General features: G+C 43.2%; 1 protein-coding gene across 1 annotated transcript in view; it reads right to left on the bottom strand.

Moving 5' to 3' along the window:
- Positions 1-24,185, bottom strand: part of SPON1 (spondin 1) — a 251,731-nt gene that overhangs the window by 107,772 nt on the left and 119,774 nt on the right. The window contains exon 6 of the mRNA XM_045796534.2: positions 3,635-3,783. Within this exon, the coding sequence (XP_045652490.1) occupies positions 3,635-3,783 (149 nt within the window). The remainder of the gene's footprint in view (positions 1-3,634; positions 3,784-24,185) is intronic.

The following is a 24,185-nucleotide window of genomic DNA, read 5'->3' as shown; positions in this document are numbered from 1 at the left end:
ACTCAGATGCAAGAAGGACATGGCTCTTTGGGGAGACTGAACGTGGTTCTGGTTGGGCAGAGCTTAGAGCTGCAGCAAGAAATAAGATGGGAGAGGAGAGACAAGACTGGATCATGGAGGGGTTTCAAGCTACGATAAGGAGTTTGAACTTGATCTTAGGGTCAGTGAGGACATCTTAGTTGGGGGGAATGGCATAATCGGATTTGTGTTTTATTGAAATGGCTCTGGAGCAGTGGGGATAAAAGGAAGAGGATGGGAGGCAGGGAGATCAGGAAACCAGTGCCTGAGATGAGGATGGGGTGAGGGAGTGAACTGGATAAATTTAGGACAGAAGGCGAGCGTTGGGGCAGGGGAGAGAATCAAGGATGATACGTAGGTTTCTAGCATGACTAACATGGTGAATGGGGCACCATCTTGGGGCCACGTCTGGCAGAGAACCAGACACCTAGTACACATGGCATAAGTGTGTGCTTGATAACGTGGAAATGGACTCAGTACAATGTTTCCATAACAGTGAGTATACACCAGCTCACTGTTAGTTCCCGGCTCTACCTACAAGTGTGATCCACCATTCCCTACTGCCTCCACCCACCTTGGGTTGCCTATTTGTGACTTGTCAGTCTAGTCTGAGCTCAGTGGTTCTAATCCATGGTCCCCACTCGCCACCAGGACACTCTGTCTCTCTGCTAAGAAGTGTGCATTGTGCCTTTCCCCCACTCTTTCTGACCACCCGTGTTTTGGCAATAATGCTACTGTGATTTTTCATTAATTTTCTTGGTTATTTTGTAGTTATAGTAACAGTAAAATTTATACTCAATAATATTATTACAATTTTCCACTACTAATGGGATTATTATTTTTGTTCATTTGTGTTTGAAAGCCATTAGCATAAGATTTACCTCCAACAATATCTACTGTGATTGTTAATGCCCTTGAAACTTGCAAGTGAGCGATAAGTCTATAATAAGAGAATGCTAGTGAGCATCTAAATGTCTTTCTTGGGAACAGAGGGCTCCCCCCCCATCCTGGTTGGACTCAGGTTCTTTGATAGAGAGATTGGTAGGATATAAAGCATTAAAGGCTGAGAACCCTGTGTTAGTTTGTAGATGTGTTCAAACAAGTTCCCAGTTATTCAGAGGACACTTTTATTTTTTAGGAGGATTCATATTCTTGCTGCTTTTTATGTTGTTCCTTACCTGACTTACAGAAAAATATAATAAATTATGTGTTTGCAGGGAACAATATTGAGAACTCTAAAATGTCTGGAAGTGGACGGATCTGGAAATCACTCTATCTGACTGACTTTCCAAGGGACTGGGGGCTTGAAGCACTGCTAGTGGAGCTCTGGAAACAGGGATTGTTTCAGAGGCTGGTGAGAGGAGTTTCTTTGTGGGGCAGCTGTGGGGGCAGGGAAGTAGATGCGCAGGGCTGGCTTCATGGGTGTGTGCCCAGCAGCCTCCCAGGGCCCCATGCTGTGAAATTCACAGCATCACCACCTTACAATTCTTAAGTCTTGAATAAGGGACCCCACTTTGCACAAGGCCCAGCAAATGATGTATGTGTGACTGTGTACAAATGGAGCGAGGCAGATTTGGTTTCAAGTTCTAGTATTCTCTAGCTATGGACTGTGCCTCAGTTTCCTTATTTGTAAAACAGGGATAATACTATTGTCTTCTCAGACTAGATGTGAGAGTTAAAAGTAGATATCCAGCACCAGGGGGCCTGAAAGACAGTGACACACCCTGAGATAGGCTCAGTGGAATTTTAACTCCCATGTGCAGTACTCATAACTAAACTTATTATTATGATTGAATGTCAGGAACACTAGCCAGTTGGGATAGGCAGAATGTGTGTCGCAGAAGCTAACCCCATGGGTGCTGGTTAGGAACACGCCAAGCAAAAAATGTTTTCCTAAGAGGGACACTCTAAGGCTGGGGGTCCCACCCATCAGCTTCCAACCTTTGTGCTGCTATGACACATGATAAATAATGTTTTTTGGCACAACTGGTCCCAGTTTCTCATGACTCATACGTGTTTCTCTTCTCTCCAGAAATCTCTCCGGACAGACAATGAAGGAGACTGGCATTAAGATGAAGCTGCCCTTGACCTTGACCTAATTTATTTGCAAACTTTAGTATTTCAATTATTATCTGTAACAATTTTTTTTTTTTACCGTACCACATAATGGGACTCGATAAGCCAATGTAACACCCCGGAATGTGGACAAAGGATCCTCCCCCATGACAGGCTGGACAGAGCAGGACCAAGCTGGAGCCTTCCATGGCTTCCCAGATGGCTGTGCAGTGTTGTAGCCTGAATGCACGAGTCAGTCACGAGGCCTGCCAGCCAGAGTCAGAGACACACTAACCAGTTGGTTGGACACCCTTGTGATGAAAAGCATGCAATCTAAAAACACCTGGCTAAACGTTTTCCCCCAAGAATGTAGAAAAGGCTTTAAATCAAATTAATAAGAAACATAAGCTAATTCCTGGGCATTTCTGGACTCTGGCCCAAAAGGATTCCTCAGGGGATTATAGGAGTCAGGGTGACCTTTACTGCCTTCAGTTTAAGGTTTGTGGGCAGCCCGGAGTCCCGATGGGAGCCTTCAAAGGGAAGCACAGGGGACCTCAGTGGTGCTTGCCCGCCTGTGCATCTCAGGCTTCTGGGCACATATGCATCACGACACGCAGGCCCCATGTCTCCAGGGCTTCCTGCGGTCTCAGATGTGGGACAGCCTCGCAGTGACCTGTGCTGTGAAATGTCCACTGCCCAAGCATGGTTTGCTCCTTCCTAACTCCCTCCTGAGCGCTTGTGGGCAGTGAGCCCTGGCTGCCCCCTGAGCTCTCTCAGGCCTGAAGGGCTTCCGTGGGCGGCGGTAGCCAAAGCTGGCCCATCACCTCTCCCCAGTACAGCTGTGAATGGCCATAGAAAAACTGCAGCTCTTCTTCCCAGATCCCTCCTCGGCCTCTTTCTAGTGCTTTGGATGAGGGATGATATAGCACTGTCAGTCAAACAAATCAGAAAGAACGACGGGCCATTTTTCCCTCACCCCTCCACGGGACGAGTGGGGACCTAGATAATGACACAGCTCCTGGGCCCACGTAACACGGTATGTATGGGGTGCATAGAAGATGCTTCAGTCTATAACTATTATGACTAATGACCGATGAATTTGTCCAACACCTCAAGGCATGATTATAAAAAGCATGTGCTAATAAACAGTTTATTTTCATGGTGATTTTGAAATGGTGATTTTGGTTTGGGCAACTCTGGTGTCACTCTCCTGACCCTCTCAAGGATCATAGCAAGAAAACCGAAAGCCACTACATCGAGTCTCAGGAGACCAGAGACATGGCACCCCACCCATGCGGCCGCAGCAGTGGCTGTCAGCATAAACTGGAGAAAATGCAAATCCGGTCAGGGAAAATCTGAGACAACAAGAGGGACCTGTGTGCCTCTGTCCTGAACTTGACAGAAACCCCCTCATCCCAAACTCAGCAAATAGATTTGCTTCCTAGGGCACCCACCTTCCAGCACATCGCATACTATAAACTTCAAGCCCCCAAAAAAGAAATCTAAGGGATGCTTAGACTGTGTTCATGGTTTTTGGTCATTCTGTGATTGTTTTTCTTACCTGTTGCCGAATTTCTTCCTCCATTTTCACGGGGGAGCCCAATTCTGCAACTTGTTTGACACCTTCACTCGCATATCCTCCATACTCCCACAGCACGTAATTCTTGGAGTGGGATCCACCAATGATTGCAGACCAGTGATTGGCCCGACCTGGGAAAGCCAATCAAGATGCAGGGATCAGTGCAGCTGTGGCGAAAACATGAGCCCCTTAAATGCTGGGAGGAAACTGTAATTTGACAATCATTCAACCAGCGCTGGCTAAGCACCTACTCTGTGTTGGGCCCTGTGCTATTCAGAGATGAGTAAGACCATCCCTGGAAGAGAGAAGGTCTTGGGACTATGCAGACAGGACAACAGATGCCGGAGCGAGACACAGAGGCAGCCCAGAATGATGACTTCTGTCTGGGAGGGTTTCAGAGAAGGGGACAACTGCGAGGCTTTGAAAGGCGGATCAGATTTGTAAGACAGAATGGAGAGGAGAGGCTATTTCTGGCAGACTCAGAAGCATTAAATAACATTGTGTGTTTGGGGAGCCATAAGTAATTTACCATTGCTGTGTCACCAACTGTCAGGGGAGAGGTAGAAAGCAATGCCAGGGAGGTAGGAAGGAGCCTGCTCATGGGTGGCTCTGCTCTCAATGCTTCAGGAGTTCGGATGTCATTTGAAAGTGTCTGGATCCACTGAAGGGTCCTGAGCAGGGGAATGGCATGATTGCATCTGAATTTTAGATTAGTCATCCAGGCAGCAGTGTGAAGAATGTATTAGAGGGAGCAAAATGGGGGTGTAGAGCTATAGTGGGAGAGCATGGAGCTAAGGGTAGAGGAAGTGACTAGGGAGTAGGGTTGGGCAATTCTCAGAAATGAGCATGGTTGACTTTGAGCTGGCTTTCCTGTGCCTTCCGGGATGAGGGGCAGGTGAGCTAGCCGTGTGAGAGGATGGGGCGGGCAGTCAGGATATGTGGGAGGGACTGGTCTGCAGTGGTCTGCTGAGGCTCATGGGAGAGGGGGCCCATCCGGGCTGCAGGAGGGAACCAGCGGGTGACACCAGGGAGAACAGAACAAGATCTGGACAGGACCAAGACAAAACTGACTGAGGGGTTTTCGAAGTGCTAGGGGGAGGAAGGAGAGGGTCGGAGAGTCAACATCAGCACTGCACTGGTTTGTTTCTGCATGTGATGAGTGTTGATGTACACATACACACACATATAATACAATAATTATACATAAATATATACATATATGATACATATATATACATAATATATACACACAATATACATATATAGTATATATAATACACAGGTATGTATTAATTACTGGCTAAGTAACATACAATTCATCATAAGTTCAGCTCTCAGCCATTCTTGGTTGACTAATAAAGCCCTGAATTAAAGAACATTTTCAGGCATTTTCCTCAGTGAAGAGGAAAACTGGAACTGGGTGGACACAAGTGACACGTGTGGCTTACCACCCTATGGCCCGAGGTGACAGAACTCTCTGCTCCACCCCACCACGGAAGAAGACCATTCTGAATGGGGCCTGATCCTATTTACATCAGCTCTCTGCTACCCCAGAGCCTTCTGCTGCAGGGGCACACTGAGAACTCGGGCACCAAGCCCCCCTCCAGCCTGCTGAGGTCAGGCAAACCCCCTCTCCCCAGCCAGGCAGATGACATCACTACATCAGCCTGCCCAATCGCTTGCTCATTATTTCCTCCACATTGGGGAAATGCAAACATTGTGTTCATCCATCAGTTCCCTGGAGAAGACAGACGGATATGCTGCCAGCTCTTTCTGTAGCTCACTTCCTGAGTGAGGAGACTGTCCTAGCTGTCATCTAAGCCAGGAGCACTGCTTATGTAGGGGCAATGGCTGGGAGCCACTTGTGACCTTTGGTTCATGCTGTGAACCCAGGGAGACCAGCTTCAGCATCTCTTGCTTCCTCTGCCTTGTTCCACCGAAGTGTCCCCTTTTCCCAGACCTATCCTACCTGCAATTCTGTACCTCTGGGGCTTAGCATATGCTGTTCCCCATGGCTCTCTTCCTGCGTGGCTTGGCCAACTCTCATCCCTCCTTCATGATTTACCCAGAAGTCCCCAAGTTCCCCCCAGACTGACATAGTCTTGTCTTCTGTCTCCCCACAGCACAGATAACATGTCTGATCACTGCTACAGGTCTGTTTCCCCACCAGACTGTCCCTGAGGAGACCTGTCTTCAGCTCCGTGTTCCCAGTGCCCAGCAGTGTGTCTGATGCACTGTGAGTGCTCAGTGCATGTTTTCAAAAGGATTTCATCAAATCAAAAGGGAAGGTAGGCAGTATATGTGCTCGAAGCACTTGGGAGCGGCTTGCACAGATTTGATTCAATGTGATTAAATTCAAGTCTCAGCTCAGCAGAGTTCCTGACACCTACTGGGCTAACACACTCAGCTCACCTGCATGCTATTAAAAACAAACACCACCACCACCAACAAAGAAAGGCACTGGTCTTAACGGCTGGCAGACAGGGATTCAAATGGTAGCGTTGCCACTTTCTAGCTAGGTCAACTTGGTCAAATTCCAATGATTTTATTTTCCTGAGTCTCAGCTCCCTCCTCTGTAATTCAAGAATGATAATGCCTATCTTACTGACCTATTATAAGAATTAAATTCAATTTTTAAAACATGAGATAATATATGTGAAATCACTACTGGCACACAATAGACACTCAATAATTATAGTTTCCTCCTTTCCTGGTTGTTAGGGAGGCTAAAAAATGAGTAAAACATGAAACCTGCCTTTTATTCAGTATGGGAGATAAGATATCTATGTACTGTGGAATAAGAGAAGAGACTAGGAACGAGCACAATCATAGGGAGAGGAGGGGATGGACCCAGATGGGTCTTCCTGATTTATTCATTCAGCTTCCATTTACTGTTTGCCAAGCACAGTGGCAGGTCCTGGCCACTGGCAGGAGTTGGATAGGTGCTTGTCCTGGAGGGACTCACGGTCTGGGGGCGGGGAAACAGATGGCTTAGCAGATTACTTACAATCCAGCATGGGCAGGGATATTAGAGAAACAAGAACACAGAGCAGAGGGAATGGAGCAGCTAACTCCAAAGTCCCCAAATCCCAAGAATCAAAGTCCAAAGTCATGAGTGCAGAGAAGCAGGTGCCTTAAGAGTGGAATTTGTCTTTGTGGTTTCTTACACTTGAATAAAATGTCATTGTACCGGTCCAACTTTCTGATCAATTTAGTTGTTAATTTCCTACACTGGTCTTGCAAATTACCACATTAATTCAAATTTCAACCCACTGAATGACATCAACCACATAATAGGTATCTGACAGGCACTAGGCTAGGGGGAGGGACCAGATTCTATCCTGCCTGGGAGGACAAGGCAGGAGTCCATGGAGAATGACCTGAAACATTAGAAGGGTCGATGACTTCAGGTGAGTGGCAGTCACTCGGGTGCAGAACAGTACAGGGAGAGAAGCACTGACGACCAAGAGGCAGAAGAACTGGACCCCAGGCCTCTCTGCATGACCATGAATCAGAGCCTCAGTTTACCTTTTAAAAATAGGGATAGTAGGGGCGCCTGGGTGGCACAGTGGTTAAGCGTCTGCCTTTGGCTCAGGGCGTGATCCCGGCGTTATGGGATCGAGCCCCACATCAGGCTCTTCCACTATGAGCCTGTTTCTTCCTCTCCCACTCCCCCTGCTTGTGTTCCCTCTCTCGCTGGCTGTCTCTATCTCTGTCAAATAAATAAATAAAATCTTTAAAAAAATAAAAAAAAAGATATTTAAAAAAATAGGGATAGTAATTACTAGTTGGACTATTGCTCAGAGTTGTGCAAATTATTTGGGCTGGTTTTGGAAAGAACTAGGAAACTTTAAAGAACTGTATAACGCCAAGTTCTCAATATTATTATGGATGGAAAGCATAATGGGAATCCACAAGAGAAGTCCAAATATGATGGAGGAGCAAGGAAACTTTCCCAGTGGAAGGGGGCTCCCATGGGAGGACTGGCAGGACAGGACAAGCAGGAATTCCAGTGATGACATAGATTAAACACCTATTAGGTGTTAGGTGTAATGCTTTCCTAGGGGTAACCCTCACTACACTCTCATTCTCATTTTATAGATAAGAAAACTGAGACCCAGAGATGTTAAGGAGGCTGCCAAAGCTCACGGAGCTAGCAAGGGTCAAAACTAGGGTTCAAACCCAGGTCTACCTGACCCCAGAGTACATGCTCTCTTCCCTACATCACACTGAGAGGTCAAGAAGGAGAGGAGACTGTTTGGTGGATTGGAGGGATGGAAGGCAAAAAGAAAAGATGAAAAAGAAAGTTGGGACTGGGTTGAGGAGAGTACGGAATGCCCACCATAAGAGGGGGAAATATGATGGAAGTTTCCTTCTGGGAAGAATGATAATGACAATAGTTAACATGCATTGAGCCTTTAGTAAGTGCCAGGCACTGTGCCAAGGACTGACCTACATTATTGCATTAAACACTCAGATAAAGAACCTCCTCTGACACAGAGGTTATCAGAATTCCCATTTTTCACATGAGGAAACCCAGACTCAGAGAGGTTAAGTGAGTTAACCCAAGATCACAGAGTCGATGAGTGAGGACACTGGGATTCAAGGTCAAGTCTGTCTGGGACCAGAGCTATGGTCTCCACCACACCATCTCCAGGCCATGCCCAGTGGTGGGAAGGGAGAAGGCCCAGGGTGAGAAGACCCATCAACACTCCCTGCGTGAGTTGTGTAGGGTTTGACTTAGGGCAGCGGAGAGGGAATGCAGACACAGGATCAGAGGTATGAGCCAATAAGAGGGAAGATTGGACAGACTTCGGAAGGCAGTTTGGGGAAGTGGTTAAAGCTCTGGTGTTTGAATCAGACCATCTTGTGTTTTAGGTTCAGTTCTGAAGCTCAGTTCTAGACTGGACAAGTCAGTAATTACTCTCAAACTCAGTTTCTTCATCTGGATTTTGACATGACCAGTCTCCTGGTGGTGTTCTGAAGCTAAAGTCCATGATGTCATGAGTAGTGGCTTGAACACCAAGTGGGCTTAATAAATCTTAGCCAGTCAAATTAAATATGAAGAGGATGGATGGGGCAAATCCAGACAAGTTTCTGGAAGGCATGGGAAGCAAAAAAGATCTGAGCAGGTAGTTTGGTTTAGAATTGGTGGGTAGAGATGACAGAATGTCAGATGCAAGGACCTGAAGCTGAAAGAAAAACCAGGAGGGAATCCTCTAAAGAGGACTCAGTGATCTGGGGCCTGAGAATGAGGTGGCTCAGCAGACTCAGTTAGCTGGGACATGGAGAAGTGCAGCACTGGGCCCCAGCATCCTCCAGGAAGTAAGGGAGGAAGGAGAGGGAGAAGCCACAGGTATTGGGAGGCCTGGGGAGAAGGAGACAAAGTACATGCTGTGGCTTTCTTAAAGGGATGTTCAGGGGGGCTATGGCTGAGGTACTTGGTGAAACACTAGGGCTTCAGCCTTGGGCCCAGGGGGAGAGAAACAAGACTATCACCAACCTCTTTGGCTCTCAGGTGAGGCCAAAGCTCTTTGGTTTAGCATGCCTCTCTCTGGTTCCAGCAGTGTTCTAGTGGCCTATACATACCTGGGTCTAGAAGTTTATTCCCAATAGTTTCTATGAGGCATAGATGCGACAGAGGCACGTGGGAAGCTGGGAGGAAGAAATGATTAGACGTGTGAATCTGAGATACTGATGCGCAACCAGGTGCATTTGTCTGAAAAGCATGATCCAGGGAGATGTCCTGAATGTAAGTGCAGTGACCTCACTTCTGACACCTTTTCTATTGTCATTGCTGGTGCTATGTTACCAGTGATGCCTAAATTCACAATGGTGCCAAAAATGCCATTGCTGATGAAAAGAAGAACCGTGTCTGGCTTTTTGTGTTGTGTGGAAGGAGGCGTGCTGCACGTAGATGGATTCTCTGAAGTGTTCTGCCTATGGCAGGTATTCAGTGACAGCCCAGCTTTGCTGGCCTCCTTTGCCAGTGGCTGCATTCCCCATCCAATCTCAGTCCCGCAGAAAGTCACCCACGCATTTCCTTGACATAATATTCATAGCGCTTCACTGGAGAACATCCTGTCACCCTGGTGTTTAGATTGCTACAACCTCCCATTATCCAACCTCAGCCTGACCCACTGTATCTCAGCAAATCCTGGTTTTTGGCGCTGGGTAGGTCCTTCCAGATCTACTATGGTCGCTGCACTGAAGCGTATCCAATCCCTAAGTCCTGCTGCCTGTCCTCCTTTCATGTCTAAGTGGATAACCTTGTCACTTAGCTCTTCCGAGAAGACCCAGGTCAACCCATCCACAGACTTACCAAGGAGGCCATGTGGCCAGGGACCAGCAGAAAAATGCCATGGGCCTGCCAGCCCTATTCATAAAAGTTGTCTTGGATCTTACTTCCCTCTTGCTTTTGCTGTTCTCACCCTAGGCTCACTTCCAGGATCTGCCTGGGTTTTGATGCTTTGGATTTGGCTACAGAACTTGGCTCCTCTGGGTTTGCCCCTGGGTGCTGCCCAGGACACAGCTTGTACTTGCCCTCTGGCTCTTCCTGCCCTTGGCTGCTTTATGAGCTCACTCTGACCAAGCTATTCAGGTCTTCAGGATCCCATCCCAGGACAGCCTCTTGGAAAAAACCCTGCATGGGGAGATCTGAGATTTTGGCCAGAAATTCTTCAACTTTCTATCCTTCTGCCTTCTTCACTCAGCTAGCCTTTTTTCTTTACTTCAGGTCTTAAGAAAAGTGTGACTTGTCCATTCCAGGGGAAACCCTTGCACTTACAGAACTGATTGTATTCTTTTGCATTTCCTCTGAGGTTTCTGATAATAATATTCTATTCTATTAATTCATTCACTAAATAAATGTTTACTAGGCATACTATGTGCTAGGTTAGAAATCAACAAGCCAGAGCCCACTGCTTGGTTTTTTTTTCTTCCAATAAGGTTGTATATCTCACATGTTATTTACGTATTACTTATGGCTGCTTTCCTGCTACAATGGCAGAGTTAAGTAGTTATGAGAGAGACTGCCTGGCCTGCAAACCCTAAAATATTTGCTATCTGATCCTTTATAGAGAAAGTTTGACAAAATTTGGGCTAGGCCATGGAGACTGAGCAGAATGAGACTTGGTCCTGGTCCTTGAGACATTCAGTCTGGAAGGTGGGGTGAAGCATATGGAGGACAGATCACAACAGGTCATTACAAGGGAGTGTACATGATACAGTTTTCATAAAGACAACACAGGGTGACATCAAAACACAAATGGGGGATATTCAACCCAGACTGTACTAGAGCGAGCTTCCTGGAAGAGAAGACAGCTGAACTACCTTCTGAAGGATAAGCAGGTGATAACAAGGCAATTAGGGGGAAGGAGGAAGGTATTTTTTGTAGAAGAACCAGTATGTGCAAAAGCAGAGCGTAAGAGAGAGCCAGAAGTACACAGAAAGCCATAAGGTAGGTCCAGGAAGAAAGAAAGAAAGAGTATTTGTAAAGAAGGAATGATCAATGATGAAGCCAGTCAGTCAGTCAGATCAGAAAGGATATGAATGTCTTAATAAAAAGTTTTTATTTTATCTTGAAGGCAATGTGAGGTAAAGAAGAAAATATGATTGTTTTGTCTACAGAAAAACTCCAAATTTATAAATGCTCACACAACTTTCGCTTCTCACTCTGATGGACTAAATGGCTCTGGACTAGCCCTCTTGACGTAAGTGATGATAAAATTGGGTAAAATGTATGAAGCACCAATTTTCAGAAGGTAGAAAATAGGCGGCAAACTACTATGACCCCCGAGAGAAGGGTAACAAAAGAGGTGAGTTCCATGTTTGTCCTGGACATTTTCTGGTTTGTGGTACAGGAAGGTGGAACACAACAGAGCATGACAATCTGACTGAGCTGAGGAGGTAAAGATAGGACTTTGAGGCTGCTGGTAAGAATACCAGAGAGGAAGATGCTACAGGGAGAAGGAACTTCAGAAACATGCATGGGAGTCCCTCTAAGTATTTGACCGAACACCAAGTTGCACATGTGCCATGACAAAACTCCACAGGCTTGGGAAATACAGCTACGGGGGAGCTCAGAGCTAAATGGAGATTGCAGAAGCCACACAATGCTGAAGATGCAGGACTTCCAACCACCCATGCTCGAGAGACCTTGCTGACCATCCTGAGCATTCAACTGAGACCCTGGAAAAGGCACAGTTCAGGAGAAAAAAACTTGAGCACTACAGTAAGGGCTAGTCTAGACTTATCCTTAAAAAGCTTAGAAAACAAGCCTTGAAAGTAAAACAAGCAGATATACCAGTAAATTATCTGCCAGATCAAAACTCCATACTCTTTAAAAGAAGATAATAAATTCAGTTATTCACCAATGTCCATCATACAATAAAAAATTACTAACAAGTGTAGAAGCAGGAAAATATGATCTATAACATGGGGAAAAAAAAGAGTCAAAAGAAAGAGTTCCTGAAATGATGGGTAGGTTGGGATTACTATATAACAACCTTAAAACACTAGTATCAAGTTCAAGGACTTAGAGGAAGAGGAAGAGATGGACATAATGGGGTGAACAGATGAGGACTCTCAGCAGAGAAAGAAAATATATTTTTTTGAGAGAGAGAGAGAAAGAGTGCATGCACGAGTTAGGGGAGGGGAAGAGGGAGAGAGAGAGAGAGAGAATTTTAAGCAGGCTCCATGCCCAGTGTGGAGTCAGATGTGGGGCTTAATCTCATGACCCTGAAATCATGACCTGAGCTGAAATCAAGAGTTGGACTCTTAACCCACTGAGCCACCCAGGTGTCCCAAGAAAGAAGCTGTTTTTAAAAACCCAATGGAAAATCTAGAACTCAAAAATATAATGTCTGTATTAGCATATGGCAAAGAAAAAGGTCTATAAACTGAAAGGGTAATGGAAATTTGAAATGAAGCACAGAGAAAAAGGATAAAAAAAGTGAATGGGAGTCTCAGTGACCTTTGGAACAACAGTAAGTTGTTTATCATAAGTGTTATGGAATCCTGGAAGGAGAGGATAGAGAGATTGAGTTATAAAGATATTTAAAGAAATAACACCTGAAATTGCCCAAAACTTGATGAAAAATATCAATCTATGGCTCTAAGAAGCCCAATAAACTGCAGACAGAATAAAAACAAAAAAAATTGTATCTATGCACATCAAAATCAATTAATGATGATTAAAGAAGGAGGAAAAAGTCTTAGAAGCAGCCAGAGCCCAAAAGACACATTACAATCAGAAAAACAAAAATAAGAATGACTGCCGGCTTCAAAAACAAGATAAATCAGAAGACAATGAAATGACATGGCTAAAGTTCTAAAAGAAATAAAAAACTGTCCACCTTGAATTCTATATCCTGTAAAAATATCCTTCAAAAATGAGGGTCAACTAAAAGAGTTTTTTGAGAAAGGCAAGCTGAGTGACTTTATTACCAGCATACCTGCTGTATATGAAATATTAAAGGACTTCTGGGTGAAGGGAAGTGAAAACAGATGTAAACTCAGATCTCCATAGAGGAGAAGAGTGCTAGAGACGGCAAATGCGTGTGTACGCTCCACCTTTCATCTCTTTTTCACTAAGGAGCTTCTCCCTTGAAGTAAAGAGGTTCAAATTTCCTCATGCTGAATGAAAAAGTTTTTCCCGTCAATGCTCTCTTCCCACAGACTATTTTTTGTCTTTCCTACCTCTCTAGGCTTTTTGAGAAAGTTAAGCTCACTGTTTCTACTTCCTCTCCTTGAATTCTTTTCTCAGATCCTTGCAACCTGATACTGGGCTCCCACCTGAGCTCATTTTTGCCACCCAGTCTTTGAAACTTTGACTTTTGCTCACCTCTATTCCCACAGTTGGACAATTGCAGGGCCAATCAAGAGAAAATTACTGTCTGCTTTATTTCCCTTTTAAAAAATAAAAACATATTTTAAATTCAATAAAAGTCATCTTTTCAAATATATCATTTAGTGAGTTTTGACAAGTGCATGCAATCACGTAACCAGTCACAACCGGGGTATAAAATAGTTCTACTACCTAAAAAAGATTGCTTTGTGCCTCTTTGCAGTCAACCCCATTCCTCCATCCCTGGCCCTTGGCAACCTCTGGTCTGTTTTTGGTCCCTATAGTTTTGCCTTTCCTAGAATATAGTATAAATAACTCATACAGTAGGTAGCCCTTTGAGTCTGGCTTCTTTAACTCAGCATAATACATTTGAGATTCATGCATGCTGTTATATGTATCCGTTTATCCTTACTTCAAATATCTTAAAAGAAAAAGGAGATTGACTACTGGTTTAAGGTCATTCTTACATTCCTGTTTCTAACATTTACTAGCTGTGTGACCTTGAACAAGCAACCTAAGTTTTTTAAAACTCAGTTTTCTTTTCTGTGAAATGGTAACAACAATAGTACCTACCTTCTAGGGTTTTTAATGGGTGTCACGGAAGGAAATCCATATAACAATAGTACAGTTCCTGGTACATAATAAACATTCAATAAATGGTTACTTTTAATATTGATATTCCATTTCTCCAGGGAAGGTAGAGATTGGGATCCAAGTGGAGCATACACAGAGTCTGTTCATGAGGGTAAAGCAAGGTCTTAGAGGATAGCTGGATTTTCTAAGTAGTATGGTTAGCTGTAGTGGTGGTCCCAGTGGCAGTCAGCTTTGGGGGGGGGTATAGAAGCCTACTGGATGAGTGGAGCAAGTGGTGGGAAAATAGCAGCAGAATGAGTCAGGTGAACAGACAGAAGTTCCCAGAAGCAAGCAGCAGAGCCTCTGACACAAGCTTCTAGTTAGCATTCAGGTTCTATTTTCTGGAGTCAGGTCTGTTTTCTGGAGGCTTATAGGGAAGCAGTGGCAGGTGTGAGAACACACTCATGCCATCAGTGAGCGTTCACCTTAAGTGTACTGTGCTTCTTTCCATTTACTGCCTCAAGGCCTTCTCTGAAGCTTTGAAAGCCCACTTGGCTAGCAAGCAAGCGCCTGGAGTGCAGGGAAGTGAGTGTTCCTGGAGACAATCTTAGCCTATGGAGGGGTGAGTGCTGCTGGACAATTCCAGAAAGCATTCTGTACACTTTTCAGAGGTCTACTGATGCCAATGACCTCAAAATACACTCTTAAGTTGATTCTTCCTTTTCCCTTGTCATTCTGCCCCAGTCCCTTCACTCCTGCTTCCTGGCTCACCTTCTACATAAACTACCTGCACCAAAGTCCTTTCCTTAGGCTCTGCTTTTGGGGACATGGATCATTCAACCAAGATCATGTGTATGGCCCCAGAGATCCATAAAATAATAGTTGGAAGATTAGGCAAGAGCCAGCTGGGGCTACTCTTCCTGTTTCTGAAAGCAGAGTAGTCTTAGAGAATACAAATGATCCTTCAGCACCCCTCCACCCAAAACTATGGGTGTTGATTCTGTTGTTATTGTCATCATAATTCTTGCGATTGTTATCACTATAGATATCATCATTATTACAATCACTAACATTTACTGAGCACATTTCCTGTAACAGGCACTTCATAGGCATTGGGTAGCATCCTTCCATTCTCACAATGGTCCTGTTAGATGGGTCAGTTACCATCCCCATGTTATGGATGAGGTAACTGAGCTGCAAGTAAGTGGCAGAGCTGAAATTCTCATCAGGTCTGTCAAACTTAAGGCCACGTCCCTTCTACTCCAATGGAGTAGAAAGCCTAAGTCAAGTCCAGATTTAGTTAGGAGGTCATTCTGATGTCATGCATGGCTGTCACCAGAATTAGCTCTTGGGGTGGGGATGCCAGGGAAAAAGTAGGGTAGTATCTGTCCAATGCCCCAGACAACAATGGAAGTATTGGCTCTTGATGTTCATAAATTTCTGCCTTCTTTGAACTCAGTATTCCCAGCCCAATTTTTCTGAACTTCTGACTCCTGATTTATTTGGATATCTCTAAAACCTAGCCAGTTATTTTGTTCTCATCTCAGAGACAAAAAAAAACATGATCTCAGAGCACCACCAAACTCCCATCCCTGTTGCTACTCTAGAGGCTGGTTATAGGTTTATTGTGTACTGACAAATAGCACTGCAGTTATATTTTTAGAAAGAGGAACTTTATTTAAAAGTGTCCTTCCAAGCTGACTTTTCTACATAAATATTGTTATATATGGGAGAGAGGCTATATTTCTGGACAACTTCCAAATGTTTAATACACCATTAATACCTGAGTTTGAAGCCTCAGGGAAGGAGCTGTAGTACTTTGGATGATAAATTCTAGCAGTGTTTATCTAATTAAAAAAATCTAGGAGGTCGTATTTAAAAACTTAGCAGGAGCAGTAAATAACTGCTTTGTGTTTTAGAGTTCAACAAAAAGAATGGACTTCTCCCATCCCCATTAGTTCATCTGCAGGTTTGAATCTTAACTGTTGGCTAAACTCCATAAATAAGTAAGCCGATGCTCTTCTGTGTTTGAAAGTTTTTACATAGTAGATAGAAGAGTAGTGAGAAATAGGAATTACTGAGCATATACTTGAACCAGGTGCTTTTGTATGTTATTATCCAATCTACTTTTTAATCCAATTTCATTGATGAAGAAACAGGCTCCGAGAAGATCTGTGACTTGTCAATGGACACATTGTCAGTGAGTGGTTGAACTGGCATTTGGCTTGTGATTGCTTTGTCTTTGGGGAGGTTTTTGCACTGCCAGTGAGAGAAGATAGAGGTCCTAGGGGAAAGTTTGTTAAGCTAATAATAGAAGCAAAGCCTACTGAAACAAGTCTATATATAGGATAAAAGGGGAGTCAGGCTGGGGTAAAAAATTCCACCTCAAACTTGAAGGGAAAAGTGAAGACAGAACTCCAATCTCTTTCGCGACCATAAATGCAGAAATCTCAAACAAAATATTAACAAACCCTATATCCAGTTAAACCATATCACAACCATGTAGAGTTTATTCCAAGAATAAAAGTGTGGTTTAATAATCAAAATTCAATCAATACAATTCATCACATTGACAGAAAAAAAGAAAAATTATACGTATATCTTCATAGATACAGAACAAGTATTTGATTGCATTCAATACCCATTCATGATTTAAAAAAAATACTCAGCAAATTAAGAATAGAATGGAACTCTCCTTACCGGATAAAAAAGATCTACAAAAAAGCCATAGCAAAAATCATACTTAAAATGAGATGGTAAAAGCTTTCCCCACAAGATTGGGAACAAGGCAAGAATGCCCACTATTATCAGCTTTTAGCCAGTGAAATAAGGCAATAAAGAGAAACAGAAGGTGTAAGGACTGGAAGGGAATTGTCAGTAGAAGATACAATGGTGTATGTAAAAATTCCAAAATAATTTATATGTAGGGGCGCTTGGGTGGCTCAGTCGGTTAAGCGTCTGCCTTTGGTGCAGGTCATGATCCCAGAGTCCCGGGATTGAGCCCCACATTGGGCTGCTTAGCGGGGAGCCTGCTTCTCCTTCTGCCACTCACCCTGCTTGTGTTTGCTCTCTCTTGCTCTCTCTCAAATAAATAAATAAAATCTTTAAAAACAAAACCCAAAATAATTTATATATAAACAATAGAATTAATAAGTATATTTAGCAAGGTCTCTGAATACTAAGTCAATATGCAAGAATCAATGTCATTTCTATATACTAGTAACAAAAACCCCCCAAATTTTAAAAAGCTATTACTTGCTATAGTATAAAATACATAGTATCTAAGAATAAATCCAGTGAAAAACTCTTCTCCATCAAAATCCATAAAACATTACTGAGTAAACTGAGAGTAAACCTAAATAAATGGAATGATAGAATATATTTGTTGATTAGAAGAGTCAATAATGTGAAGTTGTCAAATCTCCCTTAATTTGTTCATAAATTCAACATAATCTCATAAAAATACTAGTGGGTTTTTTTTAAATGAAAACTGAGTCATGATTTTAAAATTTATGCAGAAATGTAAAGGACTAAGAATAGTCAAAATAATCTTGAAGAAGAATAGAGAACATTCCCAGATATGAAGGATAGACAAATCGACAAATAGTCTATTCTGTCTATGACAGAATACAGAGTCCAGAAATAGACCCACGGATATATAGTCACTTCATACATGACAAAGGTGACACTAATGTAGCAGGGAAAGGATGGGCATCCCGATAAATGATTCTAGTGCAAAAAAAAAAAAAGATATCTTGACCCCTATCTCACACCATACACAATTTCAATTACAGATCAATTCAGCACCTAGATATGGAGGGTAGAAGCAATAAAACTTTTAGAAGAGAATATAGAACAAAGTCTTTACAACTGTGGGGGAAGCAAAGATTTCTTAAGTGAGATACAAAAAGGGCTAACCACGAAGAAAAAAGATAATTTGGATTATGTTAAAATTAAAACCTTCTGTTCATCAGAAGAGTGAAAAGGCAAACCACAGAATAGAAGATATCTGGACTACATGTAATTGACTAAGGATTCATATCTAGAATATAAAAAGAACTGCTACAAGGAAAAGGCAGACAACCTCATAGAAAAAATGGTCAAGAGACTGAACAGGCACTTCAGATTTATCTAAATGACCAATAACAACATAGTAGTCAAAACCAAAGAAATTCAAATTAAAATCACAATGTGATATCCCTACACATATATCAGGTAGCTAACATGAAAGACCAACGATGTCAAGTATTGGCAAGGATGTAGATTATCAGATTTCTCTAGCTATGGAAAACTGTTTAGCAATCTCTACTAACGCTGGGCTGCATATGTTATGACCCAGCAATTCCACTCCTAGTATATAAAGAACAGAAATGCGTACATATATTTACCAGAAGACAAGCACGTGAATGTTTATACAGCACTATTCATAATAACCCCTTGTTGGAAACTATCCAAATGTCCATCCGTTATAGGATGAAAGAATTAGATGTAGTATATTCACACAGTGAAATATTATACAGTTATGAGAAAGAACAAACCAAAATTATGCACAGTCACATGGATGAATTTCACAAACTATAAAGCTGAACAAAAGGAGCCAAACACAAAAGAGCCCATCCTATAAAATTCCACTATAAAAAGTTTAAAAACAGGCAAACTTAATCTATGGTAGAAGTCAAGATGGTGGCTGCCCTTGGTGGGGGAGCACTCGCTGGGAGGGACAAAAGGAGGCTTCTGGAGTTGCTAACATGCATGTGTTCAAATGAATGGAAAACTGAGCTGTACGCTTAGGATGTACCCACCTTTTTGTATGTAGGTATGTATGCTTCTATTCAAAGTTCTCTTTTAAAAAGGAAAACGTGAAGGTAGAAGCACTGTTAGCTTTCTTTCCTTGTCTCTTAAGGCTCACTCTGGTCTACCCTAGGCTTGGGCTGCATTGTATTTGAAAGAAAAATTTAATTCTCATGTAGTGGGAATGGTGACAGGGAAATGACAAGGACGAGCTGTGAGCTCATAAGAGGTAGAGGTGGGCGTTCAAAGCTTGCCTCAGAACGTTTTAAGGATCAGAGGTCAGGTGCTCTGGGCAGGAGCTCAGCCTGTATGGAGCCAGCCATTAGCCAGGAATTGCAAAGCTGGTATCTTTATTTTGGGATTTGACCTGTCAGGGAGGCAGCTTAGTAGAGAAAGAACTTGGTTCCTCTTAATTCAATAAATACTCACTGGTCATGTGTTATGCTCTAAATCCTGGGTCCTGGGGATTCTGAGCCAAACCAGATAAGGGCCCTGCCCTGTCTTAGGACATAGGGGAAATCAAACATGTGAACAGGCAATTGCAACACCGCATGGAAGGGGTCACGATAGGATAACCACAAGGCTGGAGCAGAAAAGAGAGGGGCTGCTAATCCAGCCTGGGGAATTGGAAGTCTTTCCAAGGCAGTGGGGTCTAAGCTGAGAACAAAAGAAAGGGGTGGGGTTTGGACAGAATGTTGCAAACAGACAAAACGGCCAATGCAAAGACCCAGGGGTCACAGAAGCAGTGTCTGAGAAGATAAGATGGATGTGGAGCCAAAAAAACAAATTACAGAGGGGCCAGAGATTAGGCTGGTCAGATCTCAGTAAATTTTATGCTGTTGATGAACTAGCCTTTTAACCCAGGCTCATGTAATGAAATCCTGGATCTCCCCCTCCTGTGGCATGTGACCTCAGTCAAGTCTTCTGCTTTGGTAATATCAGAACTTTCTTAGTTTTGCCTTGAGTATTAGCTTTCCTTTCAATGCTTTTATTTATTTTTTATTATTTTTTTAAAGATTTTATTTATTTATTTGACAGACAGAGACAGCTAGCGAGAGAGGGAACACAAGCAGGGGGAGTGGGAGAGGAAGAAGCAGGCTCCTAGCAGAGGATCCTGATGTGGGGGTCGATCCCAGAATGCTGGGATCACGCCCTGAGCCGAAGGCAGACGCTTAATGACTGCGCCACCCAGGCGCCCCCCTTCCAATGCTTTTAGAAATACATAAAGAGGTGACTTATTTTTTAAAGACCTGCACATAGTAGGTGTATGTAGGAAAGTTGGTTGATAGATGGGTGTCCAGGGTTGGCTGCTTGCTGGGTGTCCAGGGCTCTGTAGCAAAGGAGGACAGCATCTCAGCCTCATTATTTAGAACACAAAAGTTGGCTCATACCCACGCCCACCACCATGTGCTGGCAGCTGAGAACACTGCAAAGGCAATAATCAGGATGGAAAATTCCCTTTCCAAGTTCCTGAAACCTGCAGCCCAAGGTGGCAGCTGGTGGCCTATTATTCCCTGGAGCTCTGGTGAAATGGAAGAGTTCTGCTTGTGCAATTTTAAGCAGGAAAAGTCTATTTTTCTCTTGATGAAGAGGGACCCTTTATGATTAGAGGGCTATTTCCTTAGGTTTTTGTTGTTGTTGTTTTTGTTTTTTTGTTTTTTAACTTCTTAGAGATTAAATTACTGCAGTAAGGGGTAGCAGGAATTCCTTTGACTTGATAAGGTCTGGCTTCCTAGTTCTTCCTTGGAGGGAAATAAAGGGTTGAACAATTTATACACTGCTTGAACAAATTTCAAGGGTGCTACCAGAATCAAGACCGGACCAGGCAGTGAGCTTAGAGATGAGACAGAGAGACTGGTGGTGGAGATGAGCAGGCAGGCTGGGGAGCTCCCGATATTAGAAGAGACCAGGGACACTGGGCATCAGTCAGGTCTGGCCACTGTAAGAGGGACAATTTCAGGAGCAAGGGAAGGATCTCACCCCTGGTGGGGCAAAGAGGACTCCTACATGGGTCTCACTGGGGAACAAGGCAACCTTAAAGGCAAGGTCAGCCAGATGGTAGGTGGTTCCTAAATATCTATGGAATCCATGAAAGCCTAAAGATTGAGATCTAATTAAGAGCACTGGAGTTTAAGGCAAGAAGTGGATCACACAAAAGGAATTATAATAGTAGCTAACAATTATATAACACTTAATATATGCCAGGCTCTTCTAAGCTCTTTACATACATTAATCCATTTCATCTTCACAAGAGTCCTGTGAAGTTAGTATTGTTATCATTCCCACTTTACGGATAAGAAAACTGAAGCACAGAGAGGTTAATGAAGGGGCGTGCCTAACAACTCATGGACAGGTGGAGGCAGGATTTAGTCTGGTTCCAGAGACCACACTCTTTACTGTTAGATGTGATGGACTTGTTAGAATTGGGACAATGACTGGTTGCTTAACTCCTGCAAAATTCTTCCAAACAAGGAAAATCACTGACACCGGAATGCTGGGGGCCTGCACTGACTCTGAAAACAGGATCTTCAGCAGGCTCACTTTCCAGGAGCACTTTTGCCTAAGTGCTCTTTGCTGTGAGTGATTCTTCAAGCATACACCCCCGAGTAGCTGCGATTAGCAAATCCAAGACTTTGGTCTGCCAGTTTTTTGCTTTTTCTTCCCTGCCCCCCTCCCCCTACCACCTGCAAGCTTTGGCATTGCTTGGGCTACCGGGATGGGGAACTGATTTCTTGCTTTGGCTGATGGAAATCTCTGACTGACCACCTCTCAGTTGGTGCCTCTGGCGTGGAAGCAGCAAGAGCCACATGCCAAATGTTGTGTGTTCACAACCCAAATTGACATCACAATTCTGTTAACTTGTTTCCATGCTCTTCGGTTGAAAATCCATGTCACTTTGTCAACCTAAATAAGCATTTCAAAGAGTTAGGATGTTGCTCTACTCAGGGCAGCCTAAGCAAACACTAATGAAGAGTAAGACCCATGTCAGTTGGGTTGAAGAGGCATTTTACTGCTTTATTTCCAACGTGAAACCCAAGAATCCTTGCAAATTGGGAGGATGTTTGGCAGGAATGCAGTGGCTGGCAGAAAACATGCAGCAATTTCAGTCATGACCATGAATACTCAGCCTTATTTGGCATAAACAATTCTTCAGGGTATATTTTCAACTCATTGTTTGGAAAACTTTAAGCATGTAAATGCTGTTAGCTTCGGTAGAGTTCTGTGTATATGATTCTGAATAACCTTATGAAGAGTTTTAGAACATATACATTCTCCCTTCCTATGACTGTCTTAAGTAGAGTAAATATATTTTTTTTAATGGAGAAGATTTTTGCAGCAAGTCCATTGAATAACATGTATTGAGCACTGACTCTAGATCAGACACTGTGTTGGAGCTGGGGATACGGTGACGGTCCCAACCAACCCCAACACTTTTCTCCAGGGGTCTAGCATAAAACCATTGTAGAAGGTGGGAAAAAAGCAAAGAGGACACAGGAGGTACAAGGTAAGGAAAAGGATCATATAGGAAGTTTGTCCGATGTTATCTCTAATATACATAGTACCATGAAGATGTTATTATAATTGCCTGCCCCAAGGTTGAGGAGGATATGAGAGATTTTCCCACATCTTATGGATTAAAGGAAGTGAGATGCACTTAACTAAGGTAGATTTTAGAGAGGGTCTAGATTCTGTCCTATGTGACATTTCCTTGATGTCATTACAGGGAATGGTACAGACCCGAGAAGGCTTTGAGCTCAACAGCTAAGTGGTTTCCTTATCCCAGCTTTGCTTCTTCACTAGTTGGGTGCTGCTCAGGTCCCTGTTTACCCTGAGGCAAATCCCCGCTAAGAATTTTTTATGTGTGTTTATAGGGGGTGGTGGGGAGAGGGGAGGGAAACCAAGTAAAACCAATCTTGGCCAACAGAAATCACAGAACACATAAATCTCAAACTCTGTTTACTTCTCTTAGCTTATTTACAAAAATACAATCAGTAAATACTAACTTGTAATCAAGATTAGCTGACTAGTTCCATGTGTTTGCCTGGCTGGTTGTGAAATGTATGTTGTATTTGTTATTAAATTCTTTTCTGAGTGGGGAAAAGTGTCAAAAATACAAACTATTTCCTCACTGCTGGTTGGGCTATCCACAGTATGAGATCTTTTGTATAGTATCTTTGCATTTTAAATTTGGAGCTATTCACCTTCATCATATTTGGTTATTTGTAAGGTTAGGGATGATAAAATGTATCTGGAACTCAGCCCTGTTTCCACTGGGACATGGAGGAAATTTAGGAGCCAGGTGGAAACTTCAGGAAATTCTCACCAGGTGATGGAAGCCAATCAGATGAGAGGGTTTGCCCAAGATTTCAACATGAGATCAGAGCTAAATCCTTATTTAAAGGTTGAGAATGTGGGTGGGAATAATGACAAGGTTAGAAATAAGCACCTTATAGCCACAGTCAAGACAGAACACGCAGTGTGTCTGGTACTAAGCAAAAAACCAAACCAAAGCAAAACACCACAGAAACCAAACCAAAACAACAACAACCCCCCCCCCCAAACCACTTGGGAGTTATCTCATTTAAAACTCATAATGACTAACACTTTGTGAGCTTCCACTATATACCAAGGCTGTTTTAAGGGTTGTAAGAATATTAACTCATCCACCCCTATGATAATCCAGTGATGTAGATTTTGGTTTTAGTACATAAAATCAGAGCTCAAAAGGTCAGCTCGTGTCTTTTCCAAGGTCCTACAGCCAGTGAATAGGGGAACTTAGACTTGAGCCCTGGCCCATTTTCAAAATAGTTTCATTAGGTAGGTGCTTTGATTATCTCTGCTTTACAAACGAGCACACTGAGGCACAGAGAGGTTAAGCAATTTTCATAAGGCTCCATGAGTGAGTGTCTGATACAAGACTCCAAGTGGGATCTGACTTCCAAGTCCACGATGGTTCAGACTATATATGGTATACATTGCCTTTTAGCAGAGCACTCACCACTGGCCAATCTTTGGGGCAAGAGAAACCTGGCTTATAGCTTCTCTCACCACAGAAATGTTCTTTCAGCTCTCACATTGTTCTGATATTTGGTGCTGAGGTTCTCTATTCCAGCAAGAAACTGCTCTCTCCCACCTCCTGCTTTAGCTTATTTTTCTGGCTTTTAGCCTTCACATTAAAAGCTAGCCCTCTTTCACTTTTTTTTTTTTTTTCTGACGAGCTTGCCTTCAGAATACAGATCAAAGTTTAAGAGGGAGGCAGAATTAGCCCCAGAGCTGGGGAACCACTCAGGTCTGCAGGCAAGAAATGTTTACCTAAAAATT

This window comes from Ursus americanus, chromosome 24 (genome assembly GCF_024610735.1).
Source record: "Ursus americanus isolate L20-20 chromosome 24, mUrsAme1.1.p, whole genome shotgun sequence".
In the NCBI taxonomy this organism is placed as follows: Eukaryota; Metazoa; Chordata; class Mammalia; order Carnivora; family Ursidae; genus Ursus; species Ursus americanus.
Note: the sequence above shows the minus strand (reverse complement) of the source record. Positions and strands in the feature narration are given on the sequence as shown.